At 33.0% G+C, this 19,687-nt stretch overlaps 10 protein-coding genes across 10 annotated transcripts; 6 read left to right on the forward strand and 4 right to left on the reverse strand.

Moving 5' to 3' along the window:
- Positions 1-1,878: 1,878 nt before the first annotated feature.
- WICANDRAFT_24152 (lipase family protein) lies at positions 1,879-2,766 on the forward strand (the record flags this gene model as incomplete). Its single annotated transcript, XM_019181019.1, has 2 exons — positions 1,879-2,220; positions 2,272-2,766. Coding segments are annotated over 2 exons (837 nt in total), but the record flags the coding sequence as incomplete, so codon positions are not given.
- Positions 2,767-2,908: 142 nt separating this feature from the next.
- On the reverse strand, positions 2,909-4,474 carry APM3 (Apm3p; the record flags this gene model as incomplete). The annotated part of the gene is made up of 2 exons (XM_019185571.1): positions 2,909-4,155; positions 4,180-4,474. 2 exons carry the CDS (start codon positions 4,472-4,474, stop codon positions 2,909-2,911), a joined length of 1,542 nt encoding a protein of 513 aa, XP_019040720.1.
- A 373-nt stretch (positions 4,475-4,847) lies between these two features.
- On the reverse strand, positions 4,848-6,868 carry FET3 (ferroxidase FET3). Its single transcript, XM_019186274.1, has one exon. The coding sequence runs from the start codon at positions 6,830-6,832 to the stop codon at positions 4,901-4,903; it is 1,932 nt and encodes a 643-aa protein (XP_019040721.1). The 5' UTR covers positions 6,833-6,868; the 3' UTR covers positions 4,848-4,900.
- Positions 6,869-6,978: 110 nt separating this feature from the next.
- WICANDRAFT_91053 (uncharacterized protein) lies at positions 6,979-7,518 on the reverse strand. The gene has a single exon (XM_019186275.1). It carries the CDS (start codon positions 7,409-7,411, stop codon positions 7,022-7,024), a length of 390 nt encoding a protein of 129 aa, XP_019040722.1. The 5' UTR covers positions 7,412-7,518; the 3' UTR covers positions 6,979-7,021.
- A 1,664-nt stretch (positions 7,519-9,182) lies between these two features.
- Positions 9,183-10,253, forward strand: CLD1 (carboxylic ester hydrolase; the record flags this gene model as incomplete). Its single annotated transcript, XM_019180735.1, has 1 exon — positions 9,183-10,253. A coding segment is annotated over one exon (1,071 nt), but the record flags the coding sequence as incomplete, so codon positions are not given.
- A 232-nt stretch (positions 10,254-10,485) lies between these two features.
- Positions 10,486-12,582, reverse strand: WICANDRAFT_28494 (uncharacterized protein; the record flags this gene model as incomplete). Its single annotated transcript, XM_019181489.1, has 1 exon — positions 10,486-12,582. One exon carries the CDS (start codon positions 12,580-12,582, stop codon positions 10,486-10,488), a length of 2,097 nt encoding a protein of 698 aa, XP_019040724.1.
- Positions 12,583-13,571: 989 nt separating this feature from the next.
- On the forward strand, positions 13,572-16,514 carry DIS3 (exosome catalytic subunit DIS3; the record flags this gene model as incomplete). The annotated part of the gene is made up of 1 exon (XM_019183305.1): positions 13,572-16,514. The coding sequence occupies one exon, from the start codon at positions 13,572-13,574 to the stop codon at positions 16,512-16,514; it is 2,943 nt and encodes a 980-aa protein (XP_019040725.1).
- An 856-nt stretch (positions 16,515-17,370) lies between these two features.
- Positions 17,371-17,738, forward strand: WICANDRAFT_12114 (nuclear transcription factor Y subunit beta; the record flags this gene model as incomplete). Its single annotated transcript, XM_019180522.1, has 2 exons — positions 17,371-17,425; positions 17,479-17,738. Coding segments are annotated over 2 exons (315 nt in total), but the record flags the coding sequence as incomplete, so codon positions are not given.
- Positions 17,739-17,816: 78 nt separating this feature from the next.
- WICANDRAFT_83629 (uncharacterized protein) lies at positions 17,817-18,104 on the forward strand (the record flags this gene model as incomplete). Its single annotated transcript, XM_019185572.1, has 1 exon — positions 17,817-18,104. One exon carries the CDS (start codon positions 17,817-17,819, stop codon positions 18,102-18,104), a length of 288 nt encoding a protein of 95 aa, XP_019040727.1.
- Positions 18,105-18,448: 344 nt separating this feature from the next.
- Positions 18,449-19,499, forward strand: WICANDRAFT_27879 (S8 family peptidase; the record flags this gene model as incomplete). The annotated part of the gene is made up of 2 exons (XM_019181422.1): positions 18,449-18,626; positions 18,676-19,499. The coding sequence occupies 2 exons, from the start codon at positions 18,449-18,451 to the stop codon at positions 19,497-19,499; spliced, it is 1,002 nt and encodes a 333-aa protein (XP_019040728.1).
- Between the last annotated feature and the right edge of the window lie 188 nt (positions 19,500-19,687).

The raw sequence follows: 19,687 nt of genomic DNA on the forward strand, positions 1-19,687 counted from the left end.
AGAAAAAGATAGAGGTAAAGAAAATCAGACCAGATAGAGTTGAAAGTAACAGTTGATTGATTAGAAGTCACAGCAGCAAAGGTAGCAGAAGAATTAATAGAGTGTGAAGCACGAAGGGAAATATCAATACTGGATGTAACAAGAGCAGTAGTTGGGTGCGATGGTAACACTTTATTTAATCCTATAGCGGCTGAACGCGTTAAAAGATTGGTACGACTCTCCATGTATAAATATAACTTCGAATGATTTATTAAAAGAGTTCAACTATATAAAAAGGAGCTAAACTAGATTGTTATATAGATCTCATTTGAGGCACTAACGTGAGTCAATACTTCCTTTGATGACTGCATTAGGAATAAACAATGGAAGAATACTTTACCGAATGATTCATGATTGTACCATTGGATGCCCAAATGGGATGTAGACAATGGAGTATTTGGTATAGTAATACAAAATGAAAAACAAAAGTGAATGTATTATAATAGTACTTGTAATTTGAAAGTTAAGAAATTATGTTAAAGCTAGTTTGTGTAGTAAATTAGATGTCTGTATGCCTACAATAAGTGTACTCAATGAAAAAATTGGATTAATGTTTTATTGAATATAAGGCTAGAAGTCTTGATTTAAAAACTTACGTCTCAGCTGCTTGATCAACAAAGATGCTGCATGGGACGTATAATATTACTTTAATATTTGATATATATTATATGATCATCATGATATTGTATTAACATAATATTTAAGAAGCTTATATTAATTAATTCAAATAATTAATAGTACTATATAAAAACTTACTTAATATATGTCTCCCACTCGACGTAATTAATAATTTTTCATTGATGGTATCGCAAACAAGTTTTCAATATGTCTACTGTCACAATACTGAAATATAGGTCAGGCTGATTGAAATGCTTATAAAATAGTACAAGTACCAGCTTATATGCTTAAAGCGCTCTCTTTTATAGTAAATTTTCGATGAAACGGCCAAGTATTTTCCATGGTGAGAAACGTATGATTTTTCCCCAATATGGTGATGATCAGGCAGCACGTTGTAATTTCTATTTCTTTCCAAGCTGATAATGGAGATAGGCTGCTCGCTGGCTGCATCGATTGATCAATTAAAAAAAAAGAAAAAAACTGAACTAGAGAACGTAAAAAGAAACAAAGATATTTACACCCAGCTACACTCTGAGGTCTGGAGATTTCAAAGTGAAAACACTGGGTTGATTATTCTCAACTCATTTCTACCAGACTGAATAGTAAATAGCCCCAACTTTTACTACTCAACTATTATCTATTGTTGTGATACGTGTTTTGGTTATATTGATTACCTCTTGATGACTAATAATCATGAGTATCTGACTAATCACGGTTTGCCCACGAGTTTTTCTTGCAAGGACCACAGAATTACCGAATCCGGAATGTGTCTACTCGTTATAACGTTTTGTAAAATTCAGATGTAGACCAATATTCAAATTACAACATGTCAAATCATTGAATTGATGAGTTCAATGCTCCAGATTTAATATCCAGTGAATGGTTATGGTGAATTTTTCTGAGAATATGGTATGATGAGTGGGGGTGGCGACTGGTTGGTTTTTTGAGCAGCTTTTTTGAGCAGCTAGCAGCTCAACAATATTATGATGATGTTTGAGAATTATAGGAACGATTGGTTGAGAAATGATACAAATGCGAATATTAGCTGGTGGTGATTGTGGTGGTGATATTACACTCATTTATACGATTCATTGACTACTTAAACCTTTAATGATGGCTGTTTCATTATTGGTTGTTGGATAGTGTTTTTTAGTATCAAAACTGGCTTGGTTAATGATTTCGAAAATGTGGATTGTTTCATTATTTTGGTTGTTTCAAACAATTTTAGCAATTGATTATAGTGACGATGTTTACAACACTTTGTTTAAATTAACTTATTATCCAAAAATCTCTTATTGTTCATATGAACCAACATTTCATCCAGGCCCTTTAGAAGATGCATGTCCAAAAATTGAATTTTGTGAAAAATCATCAAGTACTGAAATTGAAGAAGTTGTTCGTCCTGATGTGTTAGATAAGGAAATTAGTGGAACTTCATATATTGCAATTGATCATTCCAAAAGAAAAGTTTATGTTGTGTTTAGAGGTACTCTAAGTCCAGGTGATGCATTAACTGATATAACTTTTTTGCAATGTCCTTATGTTCCAGTTTTAGCTAATGGTGTTAAATATGAAATGTTTTCAAATGTTTCAAAACCTGAAGATGTTGTGGAGACTTTGAATTCCAAATCAAATGATTTTAAAAAATTTGATTGTGAAGATTGTATGGTTCATTGTGGATTATATGTTGAATTTACAAAATTTATTGGTGAAGTTTTCGAAACTGCTCAACCTTTTTTAGATAAAGGTTATGAATTGGTTGTTACTGGTCATTCACTTGGTGGTGGGTATGCCCTTTTAGGTGGGTTGGAATTTTTAACTAAAGGTTATGATCCATTATTAGTTACTTATGCTTCATTAAGAGTTGGTGATCCTGTTTTCAATGAATGGGTTGATAAAAAATTTCATACTGATGAAAATGTTGAGATTTTAGCTAATGGTGGTGATTTACCAATCCCTTCATTTTCAAGAGTTTATCAAGAGACTGATATCGTACCAAGATTACCACCTGTTTTACCAGGTATTGCTAAATATACTCATTCTGGAATGGAGTTTGCAATTACAAAAGTTCGTTTACCTCATGAAAAGGAGAATGTTTTATTTAAAGGTGCTTCTAATAATTATGCTAATGATGGGATTGATTTCAAATTCCAACCTGGGATTTTATTGCCATATTATCAACATACTCATGAATTTCAAAGAATTTCATGGCCATGTGATGATTCTGATACTCCATTTCCATAAGGTGTTTTCATCGTATAATAAATTCACCAGTTTGTGTAATGTATTTAACACCTTTATAAGGCTTTATATCATTTAAACCTCTTGTAATTTTCAATGAATCCACTCTAATACCACTTGGTAATGCACCTTTATTTGAATATGAAATTGAAATTGATTTAGGAAATACAGGATCTATTGGTGTTTTTTCATCTGTATCTTGATAAGTTTCATCATCATCTGTTTTTTCAACAATACCACGTAATATTGGATTTATACCTAATGAAATTATTGGATCAAAGATCCATTCAAATTTACCATTTGATTTTGTTTGGAAATCACCATGACTTAATCTCAATATCTTGATTGTATAATCATGATTTGTAAATAATTGAATCTTTAAATTTTCCAATTTTGAAACATTTTTGAAAAAATTTATATTTAATGAAATTTCAAATTCATTTTTCTTCAAACCTAATCCAGTTTTAAAATCTGGATTAATGAATCCAATATTTCTTTGGATCTTATTAGTTGGATAAGAATCTAAATCAATCGTATAATTCATTATAGTGGATTTCCCATCTGGTGGTATAAATGATAATGTTCCTTCATTATTTATCCATTTATCAGTTCGTACACATCTATGAAGTGATGGAACTCCAAGGTAATGACCATTCAAATTCAAATAACACAAGATCTCTGGGACCCCACTAAGATGGGATGTAAAATCAATTTCACCATGAATTCTTGCAACAGTGGGTATTAATTTTTGATGATGGAAAGATGTTGAAGAATTGTAAATATTTGATGATTTCCCACTAGTTTTCTTGTTTTTCTGTTGATGAGGTGTCAAGATAACATTGATTGTTTCTTTAATATCAACAAATAATTCATTATTAGTATATTTAACATTTGAACTTCTCCATGGTAATTTTTGTTCTGATGATGAATTTCTTGGTTGATTTGCAAATGAATTATGAGATGATGACGATGAATAACTCTTTGCCAATTGGTTTGTTGTTTGTAAGATTTTACTTCCTAATGAAGATTTGAATGGGACTAAATCTTTCAAGGTATTATTATCTGTAATGTATGGATATCCACCTTCCAAAATTTCTTGCATAAGGTTACACATAATATCATAATTTGCTTCAATTTTCAAGGAATTTAAAGGGTGTCCAAAATAATCTTGTAATATTTCCAAAATTCTATCAAGAAATCTGAAGATGAAGTTTGGATTTATTATTGACACGTTATTTTCCTTATTTTCACCATCGTCTTTTGATTCATCATCTTTAAAACTTTCATCGTCGTCATCATCGCTAGCATCTGGATTCAAACTTTTGAGACTTAGACTTTCCTGAGCTGATAGGTTTTCCACTAAAGCATAGATTGTGATCTTTTCATTAATCAATTTATAAATTGTATGGATTTTGGAGATTTCCACAATTGAACTATTATGAGAATTTGAGTTATAACTCTGAGCCCCGATCCCTTTGATTGCAGATAAGATGGTTTTCAAATTAGGGGAGTTTGCACTAGTTGGATATTCGAATATTAAAGTACTAGAAGGGGTGTTAGTATTAAATCTCGTCATTGATCAACATCCAACAAACATACTCTCGATCATCAGCAATATAGAGACCTTCAACAGTGGCCATTTCTTGAGCAGCAGAAACAAAACGACAACAACGACAAACAGAGGGAAAATGCAATTGAGCAATATGGAAACACGCACACGGAACGATTTGTGGTATTCTTGTTGTCTTCTTTTGGTTGTTGTTGTCAATGGCAAAAAGTGTCAGCGTTTTCAATTCCAAAAACTGAACGAAAACTGGTTCGGCCACTGCGCTGATAGGTGATAGGTGAATTTTACATAGTGAAAATGTAATAAAGAAACTAGTTTTATAGTGGAATCATGGTTTTTCTGGTGTTTCTACTGCTTTATTTCACATATTAACATTATTATTATTATTCTTTGCATAAAAACCCATTATTAAACAAAAAAAAAGAAGAAAACGATCTATTTACGTGGAGCTGAATCACTAGAGTTGTCATCAACAACACCGACACCATGAGAAGCTCCATTCTTTTCATTTGAACCAGCAAGACTATCATCTTCTTCAGCTGCTAATTTGTGGATATCAACATCCAATTCTCTAGCAACTTTTTCTTCAACATTGGAAATATCAATCAACCCATAAATGGAAATGGTGATTAAACCTAAAACACCAGCAACACATGAAAACACAAATGCAACATAACCTTTAGCAGTGAATCCAGTTGGAACTGCTGGAGCTTGAACATTTTCACCTGTTAAGTCCAAGAAATTTGTGTTTGCAGCAGCATTAGCATTGATACTAATGTTCAAGTTTTCACAAACTGCTTTATGGTTTTCAGTTAATTGTTGAGAAGGATTGTTTTGAATATCTGCTGGACTTTCAATCAAGATTAAACCTAAACCTTGCTCTAAATGCCAGTCAACATGACAATGGAAGAACCAAACACCTGGGTTATCGGCTTTGAATCTTAAAACCATGTTTGAATGACCATTAACATGGACAGTATCTCTCATCATTGGATAATGTGGGAATTCTGGATGATCATCAGCATTGTATGGAACAATATCAGTGGCATCTTCGGTACCTGAGTAAGTATCTCTATCAATCAATTGGAAAACATGACCGTGTAAATGGAATGGATGTCTACCAGTATCGTTATTGTTGATGATAATTTCCACAATATCATTTTTACCTAAAACATAAGCATGGGTGTTTGAACCATAGATTTCAGCATTTGTAGCTAAATCACCAGCAGCTAAAACAGTCATTAAAGTTGGAACTTTTGGTGCAGTATAAGTTAAATTGTTGAAAAAGGCGTAATTGATACCATTCTTCAAATTATCCATAACAACTTCCAAAGTAATAGTTAAATCTGGTTCATCATATAATTCAGTCTTATTAACTGGAGTCAAGTAAAAATCATCTAAATGATCATCATAATCATCAATGGTAACTTCTGAAACTTCTTCATTGCTGGAAGAATAAGATAAAGTGTTTGTAGCATTAACCATCAAATCAGCAGGTTGAAGATCCAACATACCAACATCACATAATTGCATGATGGCATAGTTCTTTGAAGTATCTGATTTGGTTCTTAATAAGAAAGTATAACGTTGAGCAACTGAAATATAAATCATATTCGTTGAGTTTTTCTCCACTGGAACACCATCAACTTCAATAACTTCCAATTCATGATCTTCAATATAGAAATAATATGAAACAAACCCACCAATATTGATCAATCTAACTAAATAAGTAGTATCTGGTTGAACTTCCCATGTAACATTTCTAGTATTGTTCATCAAGAAATTTTGAGGAATTGGTTCAGCACCTGTTGGATTGAATTTATTTAAGAAAGTTGGTAATAATTCATAAGAAGTTTTATGATACCATTCATTTAAAGTGATTGCAAGTTCTTGATCATAATCTTTACCTTGTTTATAAGGATAATCAGGGTCATGAATGATGAATAACCCTCTCATACCGTCCATATATTGACCACTTGTATGAGAATGATACCAATAAGAACCATGTTGTTCAGTGACGGTAAAGTTGTATAAGAAAGTTTGACCAGGACCAATTGGACATTGAGTAACCATTTCAGGACCATCCATTTGATTAGTTCCTGGTTGGAATAAACCATGGAAATGTAATGAAGTGTTTTTATCATCAAACCCATTAGTTAAATAAACTTGAACAGTATCACCTTTTTGCACTTGAACATCTGGCCATGGGAATTCACCATTACATGTAATGATTCTTCTCATGTTACCAGTACCATCTAAATCTCTTTCACCATAACCTGTAGTCCAGTTGAAAACATGAGTTTCAGCTGCAACTAATGTTGAAGCAAATAATATGGTTGAAGTTAAAACGTTTGTTAAACTAACCATTGTGAATGTATAATGATGATTTCAACCAGGGAGTAAAACTTCATTCATTCAGTCTCAATTGAACAAATTCAAAAGAATTTTCTTGAGTTATATACCAATTAACAAAGCTACAACACCAACGACATCCTTGATGCAAAATTTAATTTGGAGGCAGCTCAAAACTTCTTTTTCTTGCATGAGACATAAAGATTATAAGGCCGATCCCAAAATAAGATGAGAAACGGTTGCAGCAGAAAAGAAGAAACGATTGGGGGATTGGACAAGGAGGGAACTAGTTTGAAAGGATATGATGATGGTGAGCCAATGGTTAATGAATCTACGTATAAACTCTCTTTCCAACCAATTTTCTAGCTCTATTGTCGGTGCTTTTTGTATGGTTTGTCCTGGTTCTACACAAGCTTTCAAAGCAGGTTCTTGATTCTTGGACACTTTGCCATGCAGCAGCACCAGTTTGAATTTAATCAGATTGATCAGTTGTGTAGAGAACCGGAATCGTGTACGACTATTGTGTTTAACCATTTTCAGCCAATCCTGTGCTGTTAAATTGCAGGAGATGTCCTTGTTTTCCTGTTGGGACATCTTAAGGTTATCAGATGAATCAGCTACAGCTAGCCAAGTCAACGGTTTTAAAGTGAAGGAGACATAAAGGGATTGGTCAATCAGTATTAGAATGTCATCTAATAACCTAGTTTCTATCTACCAATTCATAACCTGGATTCCTCACTCTTTCCCAGTCAATCTTTAACCGGCTGATTCCAGAACCCTTTCACTCTTTATCAGATTCATCAACTCTAAAAGGTTTTGTCCGTGGATGCATCGAAAAGTGGACGTTTAATTCGACTAAAAAACACCTGGAAAAAAAAATTTTCAACATGACTCTGCAAAAAATTAAGCTTATTTCGAATACCAAGAATCGTTTCAACGAATCAACCAAAAGAAACAGGCTTAAAATTCTCAATGTTCCTGGCTTTGTTAGGTTGCCTCATGAAATCATTCCACTCGAGCACTACAAATTATCAGCTACGCATACACCCTTGAAATTTCCTTACAAGCCTGGTAAAGAACCACACAAGCAACAAGAACCCTATCCAATTGGATAAATGTATCTTTGAGTGTAGTACCAATTGGTTTTCTTCCCAATTCACCAAAGTGATCTTTGATATCATTAAAATCAGTTCAAAATTGTCCACCCAAATTCCAATCCTCGCACAGAAAAACTGCCCACTGATTGGCTCAAATGTGGGAAAAACACCGACACTTATTTCCTGTTTTGGGCATGTCTGGACAATTCACAACTGTATGTATAAACTCAAAGTTGTAATAATTTTTATCTGATTGATCAATCAACTGAAAAAGGGCTCGTAAAGTACATATAGCATTGTTGAAATATTTAGATCATCATCATCATGATTCATTGGCTTGTTGTAACAGTTTCCTGGATCTTGATTACTTTAAATCTTAAGTGAATCTGTGTCTTCAATTTCTCAACTTACTGAGCGTGCCTCAGGTGTGAAGTGAACGGCCATTTGGAATAACTAGTATGAGAGTTGAAGCCCAAGAAGACTTCCAAGTGTTCCACTTATATCCATCAGCCTGTTGGTGTGTATAATTAACGCACTGATCTTCAACTTACTCACACATCTATTCATCGTAAACCAATTAAAAGCAGACCCGTTAAAGATCTTTGAAATTAGGCTAGTGATCGTTGGATCAGGTTCATGGGTCACCGACAGGATTGGAAACAAGAGCTACTACAAAATATTTGGGGATATCTCATTCCTTAAGTACTGATCCAATTTAATTGCTCATGAACTTCATCTTTCAATTGTGATCTACTTTGTGTACTATTTGAGTCGATTTATTTGCTCAAGCCTCGCTAATGCTGAATCCAATGTGCACTACCAATCATAAGTACCCACGATCTCTTGAACACCTTCTTGGTTCTTGGCCCTAACTCCTAGGTTCGCATACTACGTACAAATGTATTCAAATTTCACACCTATAATTTTTTTTCCCTATACAAGGTCGTAATTGTGACAATAACGAGGGTGTAATTCACGTGATATTTTAGTGTACACGTGACATGTCACGTTTTCTGTCATTTTTTTTATAAACTTCCTCGAGGTTTGCTTTAAAACCACCCAAAAAAACATGACACATTAAACTAACTTTACACAGATTCATTCATATCTTTGATCACCTTTATTATGATATAACCAATATGTCAAATTCTAAAATCACTAGTTTGATCAAAGATAACCTAAACGTTTTCTCAAAACTACAATATTTCACTAAAAGAGGTCATATCAAAACAGGTACTGTTAAATCTCCACCAGTTGTTAATCATGGTTATAAAAGATCTACTGCACCAACTGCTTTACCAATTTCTAAAATATTAACTACGAAATTATTCCCATTATCAATAAATGAATCATTCCAAGATTATATAAAGAGGAAAGATATGGATATTGCACAAGAGAATCTATTAAGTCTGTTAAAATGTCATGGTTCAGTTGAAGATTTTAGAATTTCAAAACTATTGAAAATTCAAATTGATGATGATGGGAATTATATTAATGAATTTGTTATATATCCCAAGAATGCAAATTATTCAGAATTAAATCATTTTGTATTGATTCATGGATATGGTGCAGGGTTGGGATTTTTCCTTAAAAATTTTGATGAAATTAGTATCAAGAAAAATTGGTGTATTCATTCAATTGATTTATTAGGTTATGGTTGTTCATCACGTCCAATTTTCAATTCTAAAACATCAATCGAGGAATATTTTGTGGATACTTTAGAAAAATGGAGAATAAGTAGAGGTATTGATAAAATGTTGATGTGTTCTCATAGTTTAGGTGCATATATGAGTTTACTCTATACAATGAAATATCCCAAGCATGCTCAAAAACTATTATTAATCTCACCAGCAGGGATCTATAAACCTTTGGATTTGAAATTGAATATACCTGTTTGGTTTAATTATCTTTGGGAACAAAACATTTCACCATTTTCTTTAGTTAGAAATACTGGACCTTTTGGAAGTTTAATAACATCAGGTTGGACATCAAGAAGATTTGCCAAATTAACTTCAAGGGAGCAATTTTTTTTACATAAATATACTTATTCAATTTTCAATGCAAGAGGTTCTGGTGAATATTATATGAGTCAAATCTTGGGAGCTGGTGGTGTTCCCAAACTACCAATAATTGAAAAAATTGATCAAATAACTTGTGATACAACTTGGTGTTATGGTGATGAAGATTGGATGCCAAAAGAAGGTGGGTTGAAAAGTATTGAAAAGATTAAACAAAATACTGATTTCAATAGTGAGTTTAAAGTCTTTGATAATTCTGGTCATCATATCTATTTAGATAATTATAAACAGTTTAATGAGTTTATCTTGGAAGAGATGGACACTTATGAAAAAACATATATATAGAAATAATATTCGCATAATTATACATATTCGGTTTGGTTTCAAAAATGTAATTTGGATATATAAATATCATATATTGACTCATGAGAAAAAACAATACAAAACAACAAAAAGGTTCAAACCTTAAAAGACAAAATGATTGAAAAAAGGGAGGAAAATTAAAATAACAAAATGACATAAAAACGTGTGATTGATAAAGTTCATGGTTAATTCAAGAACGAGCATAAGCTTGATCAACTTCTTTCTTGTTAGCTTCCAAAATCTTCTTTCTTTGTAATTTTTGTGCAGATGTAACAAATCCATTTTGTGGAGTCCATTCTTCATCAGAGAACACTAAACCAGCAATTAATTCGATACCATTTAAACCTTGAGATTTAGCAGTACTAACTAAAGCTTTTGAAACTTTATTAACTAATTTAGGTTCATGTAAAGCCTTGTGAATATCATCACTTTCAGATTTGATTAAACCTAATTCCAAAGCTAATGATTTGATTGCAGTTTCATTTGGAACAACAATACCAACTGGTTTAGCATGGTTTTGATCAGCATAAACACAAATGTTTTGAACATAAGTATTTGAACGATATACTGATTCCAGTTTTTCCAATGCAATATATTCACCATTCAAAGTTTTAACTAAATTCTTTTTACGATCAATGATTTTCAATTGACCAGTTTTAGTCCATTCACCAATATCACCAGTTTTAAACCATCCATCTGGATCGAAAGAATCTTTAGTTTCTTTTTCATTCTTGTAATATTCTGGAGTAACTGGATAACCTCTAATCCAGATTTCACCTTGATCGTTCTTTGCATAATAACCAGCATCTGCAACATCAACTAATTTAACAGTGATGGACCCACTTAGGGCACCTTGAACATCAAATTCAAAATCATCTGGGTGAACAACTGTAGTGTTAGCAACAGTTTCAGTTAAACCGTAACCAATCAACATTGGACATAACAGATTTGAAATGAAAATTTGAGTATCTTTTGAAATTGGCGAACCACCATTCAAGACAAATCTTAAATTACCACCAGTTGCTTGTTTAACTTTTTTGAAAATAAAATTATCAATTAAATAAGTTGAACCAGGAACTTTCCAATTTTTCAATTTATAATTATAACAACCCCAAAATAATTTTTGAGTTAAAGCAGGTTGTTTAGCTATTTGTGCCATAATACCTTTTTTAATTGTTTCCCAAACAGCTGCAACTGCAACCATGATTGTTGGTTTAAAAGTTTTAATATCACCTGAACAATTTCTAGTTGAAGTATCAGTTAAAGTCTTGACATTGGCATAACCAATTGTACCATTCCAATAAAATGCAATCAATTCAAAAGCTAATTCGAAAATATGAGCTAATGGTAAAAATGCAATGATACGATCTTTTTCATTAATTAATGAACGATCAATAATAAAAGAAACACCTGCAACACCAGATAAAATATTTTCATGTGTTAAAACAACACCTTTTGGATCACCAGTTGAACCTGAAGTGTACATAATACATGATAGATCTGAAGCTGATGGTGGATTAACTGGAGTATCTGGGGAATCTTTACCCATTTGATGAACTTCATCTAATGATACGATTTTGATATCTGGTCTAACTTCAAGGATCTTATCGACTGCAGATTTAGCTTCTTGATATAATTCACCTTCTTGTCTTTTATCCTTTGGATCAATTGGTTCTGAATGGATAATGAATTTGATATCTTTAGCTTTTTGTAAAGGATTGATCAAAGCACTTAATAAATGATTATCAGTAAAGATAGCATTTGATTCAGTTTGAGTTAAAGAAACTGTTAAACCTTTTTCACCTAAAGTATCATAAGCAGTAACAACTGGAATAGCTTGAGATTGAGAAGCTAAGAATGTTTTCATCCATTTATGAGAAGTTGATGCAAAAATGTGTAGTTTATGTTCACCACTTGGTTTCAAACCCAATTGAATCAAACCACGACCATAATCATGAACATATTTGTTCAATTGTTTATATGATTCATATTTATAATCAGTTAATTCATAAAATAACCAAGTTTTTTCAACCTCTTGTTCTTCACCATCAACCATCTTTTTAACCATTTTCTTCTCTTTATGGACTTCAACGATATCTCTGTAACCGATTGCATGACGATCGCCACCTTTGTTGAAAGCTTCCAACATGAATTCATAGATTGTGTTTGCTTTATAACCGACTGGTCTTTTGATTGGAGTATGATCTTTTAATTTAGCATTTCTTCTTGGGGCGGTTTCACCAGCTCTTTCTGGCTCAGCCACTGGGACATTGACTAGATGGACCATCGTGTATTATGGATTGAGGACCTGATTGCTTTGTGTAGCTATTGTTTTGCCTTCAAAGAAGAGAAGGAAGTTGAAGATTCAAGAAAAATTTAATTCCGAAGAAATTTGAACAACCAAAAAGCTGACGTCTGTCGATTGCCGAATGTAAACAAGCTTGACCAAATTTGAAGGGGATTATGATATGGTTTTGAAAGGGTTTTAAAGTGGAAATATAGAGATTGTATTAGTTTATTATGTTATCTATTAGCTAAAAGTCGATTCAAGTGACACAATCTTGATCGTTTTTTAGTGTGATTTCTAGCGAGTACATGAGCTACAAGAAATAATCAAACGCGTCACGAGGCTCATTGGAAATTTGACACCAAAATATTGATCACTTGTATGAGAATATTTTAAAACGGCAGCCATACAGCCAAAATTGACACAATATAGTCAATTGTGGTATCAGATGATTCTGTGTTTGTGCAATTGTTATTATCTTCGGCATTCAATTTGACACAACACTAAACTCTACTCAAAGCCAGAATTAGATCTCCTTGGGCATTTCATCAATTTGACACTTTATTCATGTCACTGTACATCAAAACTATGGTAATCCCGGCTGTTTAACCCATCTGAAACCAGCTTTCTTTTCTAGTTCGTCAAAGTTGAACTTTACAATTCAGTGTCTGCCAGAGCGCCACGGGCAATGGCAAAGTTGTTGGGTCTGTGTTTGCCCAACAAATCTCACGAATTTCCAGATCGAGTCGCGAAACGGGGAAATGCGCCATTTGCGAGAGGGGAACCAATAACCTTTCCTGATTGGGCTAGTTACCAACTTTGGAAAAATTCAGTTTTGAGAGAGGGTAATAATGAATCTTATTGATTAGGTAATCATTCGTGTATTATGTAATCTTTGGACTTTTTTTCTATAGGATAAAAAAATTTAGAGGCGCCTTTAGTAAAGAGATGAGTTTATCAAGTCTTCATCACATATCTGCAAACAAGCAATGACCACTCCATTGGTCAACAAGAGAAAGATCACAGATGGTCTAACTGTCACCTCAAAGGTCTTTGTGAGATCAAGAAATGGGAATGCTTCCAAAATTGTCAGAGAACACTACTTGAGAAATGATATACCATGTTTATCCAAGAAGTGTAACAAATGTTTCCAAATTTTAACTCCAAATGCTCAAGGCGAATTGCCAAAGTTTATCCTCAGTGAAGACCCATTAAACATTAAAGCTCTTGGTGGTGCCCATTATGTCATTGTCGATACAAATATCATCTTGCAAGCTATTGATTTATTGGAAAATAATGCAATTTTTTTCGATGTTATAATCCCACAAACCGTTTTAGATGAAGTTAGAAATAAAAGTTTCCCAATATATACAAGAATAAGAACTTTATGCAAAGATAATGATAAGAGATTTATTGTTTTCCATAATGAATTTAATGAAGAAACTTTTACCAAAAGATTAGATAATGAAACTATAAATGATAGAAATGATAGAGCTATAAGAAATGTGGCAAAATGGTTTCAATCTCATCTTGATGATAAAATCAAGATGGTTTTAATAACAAATGATAGATTAAACAAAGAAGCTGCTTTGAAAGATAAAATAATAACTAAAACTTTACATGAATATGTTGATTTATATCCAAATGGTGAAAATTTCAAAGATTTGATTCCAACTGAAGATTCTTTCAAACCAAGAGAACAATCAACAACAATTTACTATAAAGATTATTATCCAACTTCAAGATTAATGGGTGGTTTGAAAAATGGTACTTTATATCAAGGTGCTATTAACATTTCTTCATATAACTTCTTGGAAGGTGAAATTACTATTCCAACTTTACCAAAACCTCTATTAATCTTGGGTAATGAAAATTTAAATAGATCTTTCAATGGTGATTCTGTTATAGTGGAATTACTACCGAAATCTAAATGGAAAAAACCTTCAACAATGATTATTGATGATGAAAATTTGAATTCAAATGATGATCCAGAAAATGATGATGTCACAGAATTAACGGATAAAGAAAGAAGATTATTAACACAAGATGCAATAAGTACTCAAAGTAATGATCAAGATGAATTGCAACCAACAGGTCGTGTTGTTGGTATTGTGAAAAGATCTTGGAGATTATACGTGGGGCAAATTGTTGCAAACTCTGTTTCAAAATCTTTAACAAATTCTGCAAAATCTTGTTTTGTTAAACTAATGGATAAAAGTTTACCAAGAATTAGAATTAAAACAAGAAGAGCTCAAGAATTATTGGGTAAAAAAATCGTTATTGCTATTGATTCTTGGAATACAACTTCAAAACATCCAGAAGGTCATTTTGTTAAATCTTTAGGTGAAAGTGAATCCGTTGAAGCTGAAACTGAAGCTTTATTATTAGAACATGATGTGGAATATCGTCCATTCAGTAAAAACGTTTTGGATTGTTTACCAGAAGAAGGTCATGATTGGATAGTTCCTCAAGATTTACAAGATGAACAAGTTTTGGCAAAAGATCCATTATTACCAAAGAGAAAAGATTACAGAGATAAATTGATCTGTAGTATTGATCCTCCTGGTTGTGTTGATATTGATGATGCCTTACATGCAAAGCAATTACCAAATGGGAATTGGGAAGTTGGTGTTCACATTGCAGATGTTACACATTTTGTTAAAGCTGGTACTGCTTTAGATGCTGAAGGTGCTTCAAGGGGTACTTCTGTTTATCTTGTTGATAAGAGAATTGATATGTTGCCAATGTTATTAGGTACTGATTTGTGTTCTTTGAAACCTTATGTGGAAAGATTTGCATTTTCTGTTATTTGGGAATTAGATCAAGATGCAAATATTGTTAATGTTGATTTTAATAAATCAATCATCAAATCAAGAGAAGCATTTTCATATGAACAAGCTCAATTACGTATTGATGATCAATCAAATCAAGATGAATTAACAAAAGGTATGAGAGCTTTATTACAATTATCCAAGAAATTAAAACAACAAAGATTAGATGCAGGTGCTTTAAATTTAGCAAGTCCAGAAGTTAAAGTCCATATGGATAGTGAAACTTCAGATCCTGGTGAAGTGGAAATTAAAAAACTATTAGAAACAAATTCTTTAGTTGAAGAATTTATGTTGTTGGCAAATATCAGTGTTGCAAGAAAAATTTTCAATGAATTTTCACAAACTGCAATGTTGAGACGTCATTCACCTCCACCTTCAACAAATTTTGAAAAATTAAATGATATGTTGAGAATTCGTAAGAATTTATCAATTTCAATTGAATCTTCAAAAGCCTTAGCAGATTCTTTAGACCGTTGTATTGATCCAAATGATGATTATTTCAACACTTTAGTTAGAATCATGTCAACTCGTTGCATGATGGCTGCTGAATATTTCAGTTCTGGCTCTTATGGTTATCCAGAATTCCGTCATTATGGGTTAGCTGTTGATATTTATACCCATTTCACTTCACCAATTCGTCGTTATTGTGATGTTGTTGCTCATCGTCAATTAGCTGCTGCTATTGGTTATGAACCTTTAGATTTAACTCATAGAGATAAGCACAAGATGGAATTGATTTGTAAAAACATTAACAAGCGTCATAGAAATGCTCAGTTTGCTGGTAGAGCTTCAATTGAATATTATGTTGGTCAAGTTATGAAAAATAATGAATCTACAGAAACTGGATACATCATTAGAGTTTTCAGTAATGGTATTGTTGTTTTGGTTCCTAAATTTGGTGTTGAAAGTTTGATCAAATTAGAAGATTTAACAATCCATGTAAATGATGCTAAATTTGATGAAGCTGAATATTCATTAAATTTTAAAACAAATGATGGTGATAGAAGAACTGTTGCTGTCTTTGATAAAGTTCAAGTTGAAGTGAAGTCTGTTTTGGATCAAAGTGTTGGTAAACGTAAAGCTCAATTGATTTTGAAATAGGTTTAATAAACAAAGTGATTTAATCTTAGATTATTGTGGATCGTGTAGCATAAAATCATTTATACACGACTAATTCTTCAGTACTTGGTCGGAGATAACAAGTGTAAAATCCGTCATTTCGTTTTTTTGTGTCATTATGCTTCAACGTGTATTTTTGGACATATCCAGGGCAAGAATCCCTTGTTGAAGCTCATTCTTATCACTCGAATAACTCTAGAGACTTGAAATAGTATTCATCATCTTTTAGTTCTTAATAGAAGAAGCCACTTAAAAAGGTGGAAAAAGATCATTCCGATGACGCAATTCGCGAAGTCTCTAATTGGAAATTCTTTTTCGCCAAAACGCACCAGCCAATTCGCCTGACAGGAAAACACGAATGTACATAGTTTATGGGTAATCTAAAACAAATGCAATTGAACCTGTCGAGACTCGAGAGTATGAATCCTAAAGTCATTCAATAATTGAAGACTTTCCGCACACCCAATTTTCACGTTGAGCAATGCCTATTTCAAAATCTGTGCCAAAACGTCAAGGCTTGAAGATGAGTGTTCAAATCGGGTGTAATTTTTGGGCCCTTTTTTAAGGTCAACGAAAAAAAAATATAGAGTCGAATACGAATAATTAAAGTTATCGATTCGATCTTAAGTCCTTCAATAACAATATAAAAACTCAGAATTATAAATTACATGGCTTCAGAAACTCGTTCAAGTTCCTTACTGATCTGAGAGACTACAAGAATTATAGAAATCTAGAAGATCAGACCCACAAAATGGATTTGAATCAACCGTACAACAATTATACCACTGTCCCGTTGAATAGAGATGAGTCTCAAGAGTTAACAGCCAAAGAGGAAGCTTTGCTAAAAGAATACGAAATCAGAGAACAAGATAGATGGTTGCCTTTAGCCAATGGTGAGTTTCCCCTTTCACGATTCTTGAAATTTGAAGCTAACAAAGCGATCTAGTTGGCCGAGTTATGAAGACTGCATTACCATCTCATGCCAAATTATCCAAAGAATCTAAAGAGTGTGTACAAGAATGTGTGTCTGAATTCATCTCCTTCATCACATCAGGTGCTGTTGATAAATGCCAGGCTGAGAAGAGGAAAACATTGAATGGTGAAGACATCTTGTATGCAATGAATACACTTGGATTTGAAAACTATGCTGAAACTTTAAAGATCTATTTGGCCAAATATAGAGAGGTAAGTTTGATCTCAACCTTGGTTCTCTATTGTTGAATACTAACAATACCCTAACAGCATGAAAGATTGGAGGCAGATGAAAGAAGGGAAAAGGACAGAATGAAACGCCAACTCAGAAAGGAACGCAAAGAGCGTGAACGACGTGAAATGATGGCACGCTCAGGTGATGTTGACCAGGGAGCAATTTCTCAGGATAACACAAACTTTGATTCACTTGACGATGAAGATGGTGAAACTCCAATTGGTGGAGATGAGGTGGATGATGTTGACATAAACGACCTTCGATATGATATTGATAACCCAGCTATTGAACAATACGTATTGAGTGGAAATTCTAATGATATAAATGTTTATGATGAGAATATCAATTTTGAAGAACAAATTTGAGATTTATAGGCGCTCTATTTTTTTTGTTTTTGTGCCACCATTCTTGATGTTAACATGACTTTTGTGTTTGTGAAAGCTCTTGGGGCTCAAAGAAAACTAGAAAAACAAGCATTATTGATAGATGGTGTAAATGGTAAAGCCCAATCAACCTATCTAACAATATTGACAAAACGATGTTGATGAACCTAGTATTTGCATTTTTTGTGATTGGTGCCAATGCTGTTAATTTTGTTGTTCAGTTCAAACAAGATTTCACCTTTGATAATTTCTTCACCAAATATTATAACCAAAAAGAATCAATAGATGTTGCAAGTGCCCAAAGCTTAGGGTTCAAAGTGTTTGATATGGGCCTGTTCAAAGGGATAATGGGTGAATTCAATGCTGATATGATCAACTCATTGTACTATGATAAAAATATTGCTTCAATTTCCATTGATCGAGAACTAGTTTTGGCTGAAGTTCAGGAAAATGCACCAAAACATTTGGCAAGACTATCCCAAAAAGAAGCTTTGAAAAACAATCGTGAGTATAAGCATATTTTTTTTTTTGAATCTGGTCTAACCTTTAGCAGAAAAGTTTGATTTTGTTTATGACCCTTCAGGCGGTATTGGTGTTGATGTTTATATTTTAGATTCAGGAATCCATGCTTTACATTCTGATTTTTCTAGAAGAGTGACCAAAATTGCTGATTTCACTGGAGAAGGTGGTGGACAAGAAGACTCTGTTGGTCATGGTAGTTATATGGCGGGTGTTATTGGATCTGAGACTTATGGTGTTGCTAAAAAATCTAATCTTTTTGATGTTAAAGTCACCGATAAAAAGGGAAGAACAAAGTTATCTGCAGTTATTGGGGCATTGAGTTTGATTCTAGCTGATTCTAAAGTTACCAATAGACCAACGTTAGTTGTTGTTCCATTAATTATGAAGAAAAATGCAATCTTAAATGGAGCCATTGAGAGCCTTGTTAAAGAAGGTATTCCTGTGATTGTTCCAGCTGGTAACGATGGTAAACAGTCATGTAATTATTCCCCAGCAAGTGCCAAAGGTGCTTTAACAGTTGGTTCAATTGATGTTGAAACTGATTCAATCGCTAGTTTCAGTAATTGGGGAGCATGTGTTGATGTTTTCGCTCCAGGAACCAACATTAAAACCACAAGTAATCACAAGAATGAAGTTGTTACAAAAAGTGGAACCTCATTATCAACTGGTATTACGGCTGGATTGGTTGCATATTTCATGGGGATGGGTGATAGTGGTAAAGAAGCAGTTCAAAGAGTGATTCAATATTCTAACGCTGATAGTATTCCGGAAGAAAGCTTGAATTTCAAGCCATTAACAGCTAATAGAATTGTTTTCAATTGTGAAGGTAATCCAAATTGGGGGCCATCTTTTTAGATTATGATGGTTTCTAAGATTCCAATCCTGGGACGTTAATGTATAGAATTTCAAAAGTTTCCAAATGTTTTACACGATTTTTTTGCAAACTTTGTAATGTTTCGCGAAGGCTATAGCTTAAGCATGATTTTTGGCCGAATACAATTGATCAAATGATCAACATCACGTCTTATTTCAATCAAGTAATA

Source organism: Wickerhamomyces anomalus (assembly GCF_001661255.1).
Source record: "Wickerhamomyces anomalus NRRL Y-366-8 unplaced genomic scaffold WICANscaffold_2, whole genome shotgun sequence".
Classification (NCBI taxonomy): domain Eukaryota; kingdom Fungi; phylum Ascomycota; class Saccharomycetes; order Phaffomycetales; family Wickerhamomycetaceae; genus Hansenula; species Hansenula anomala.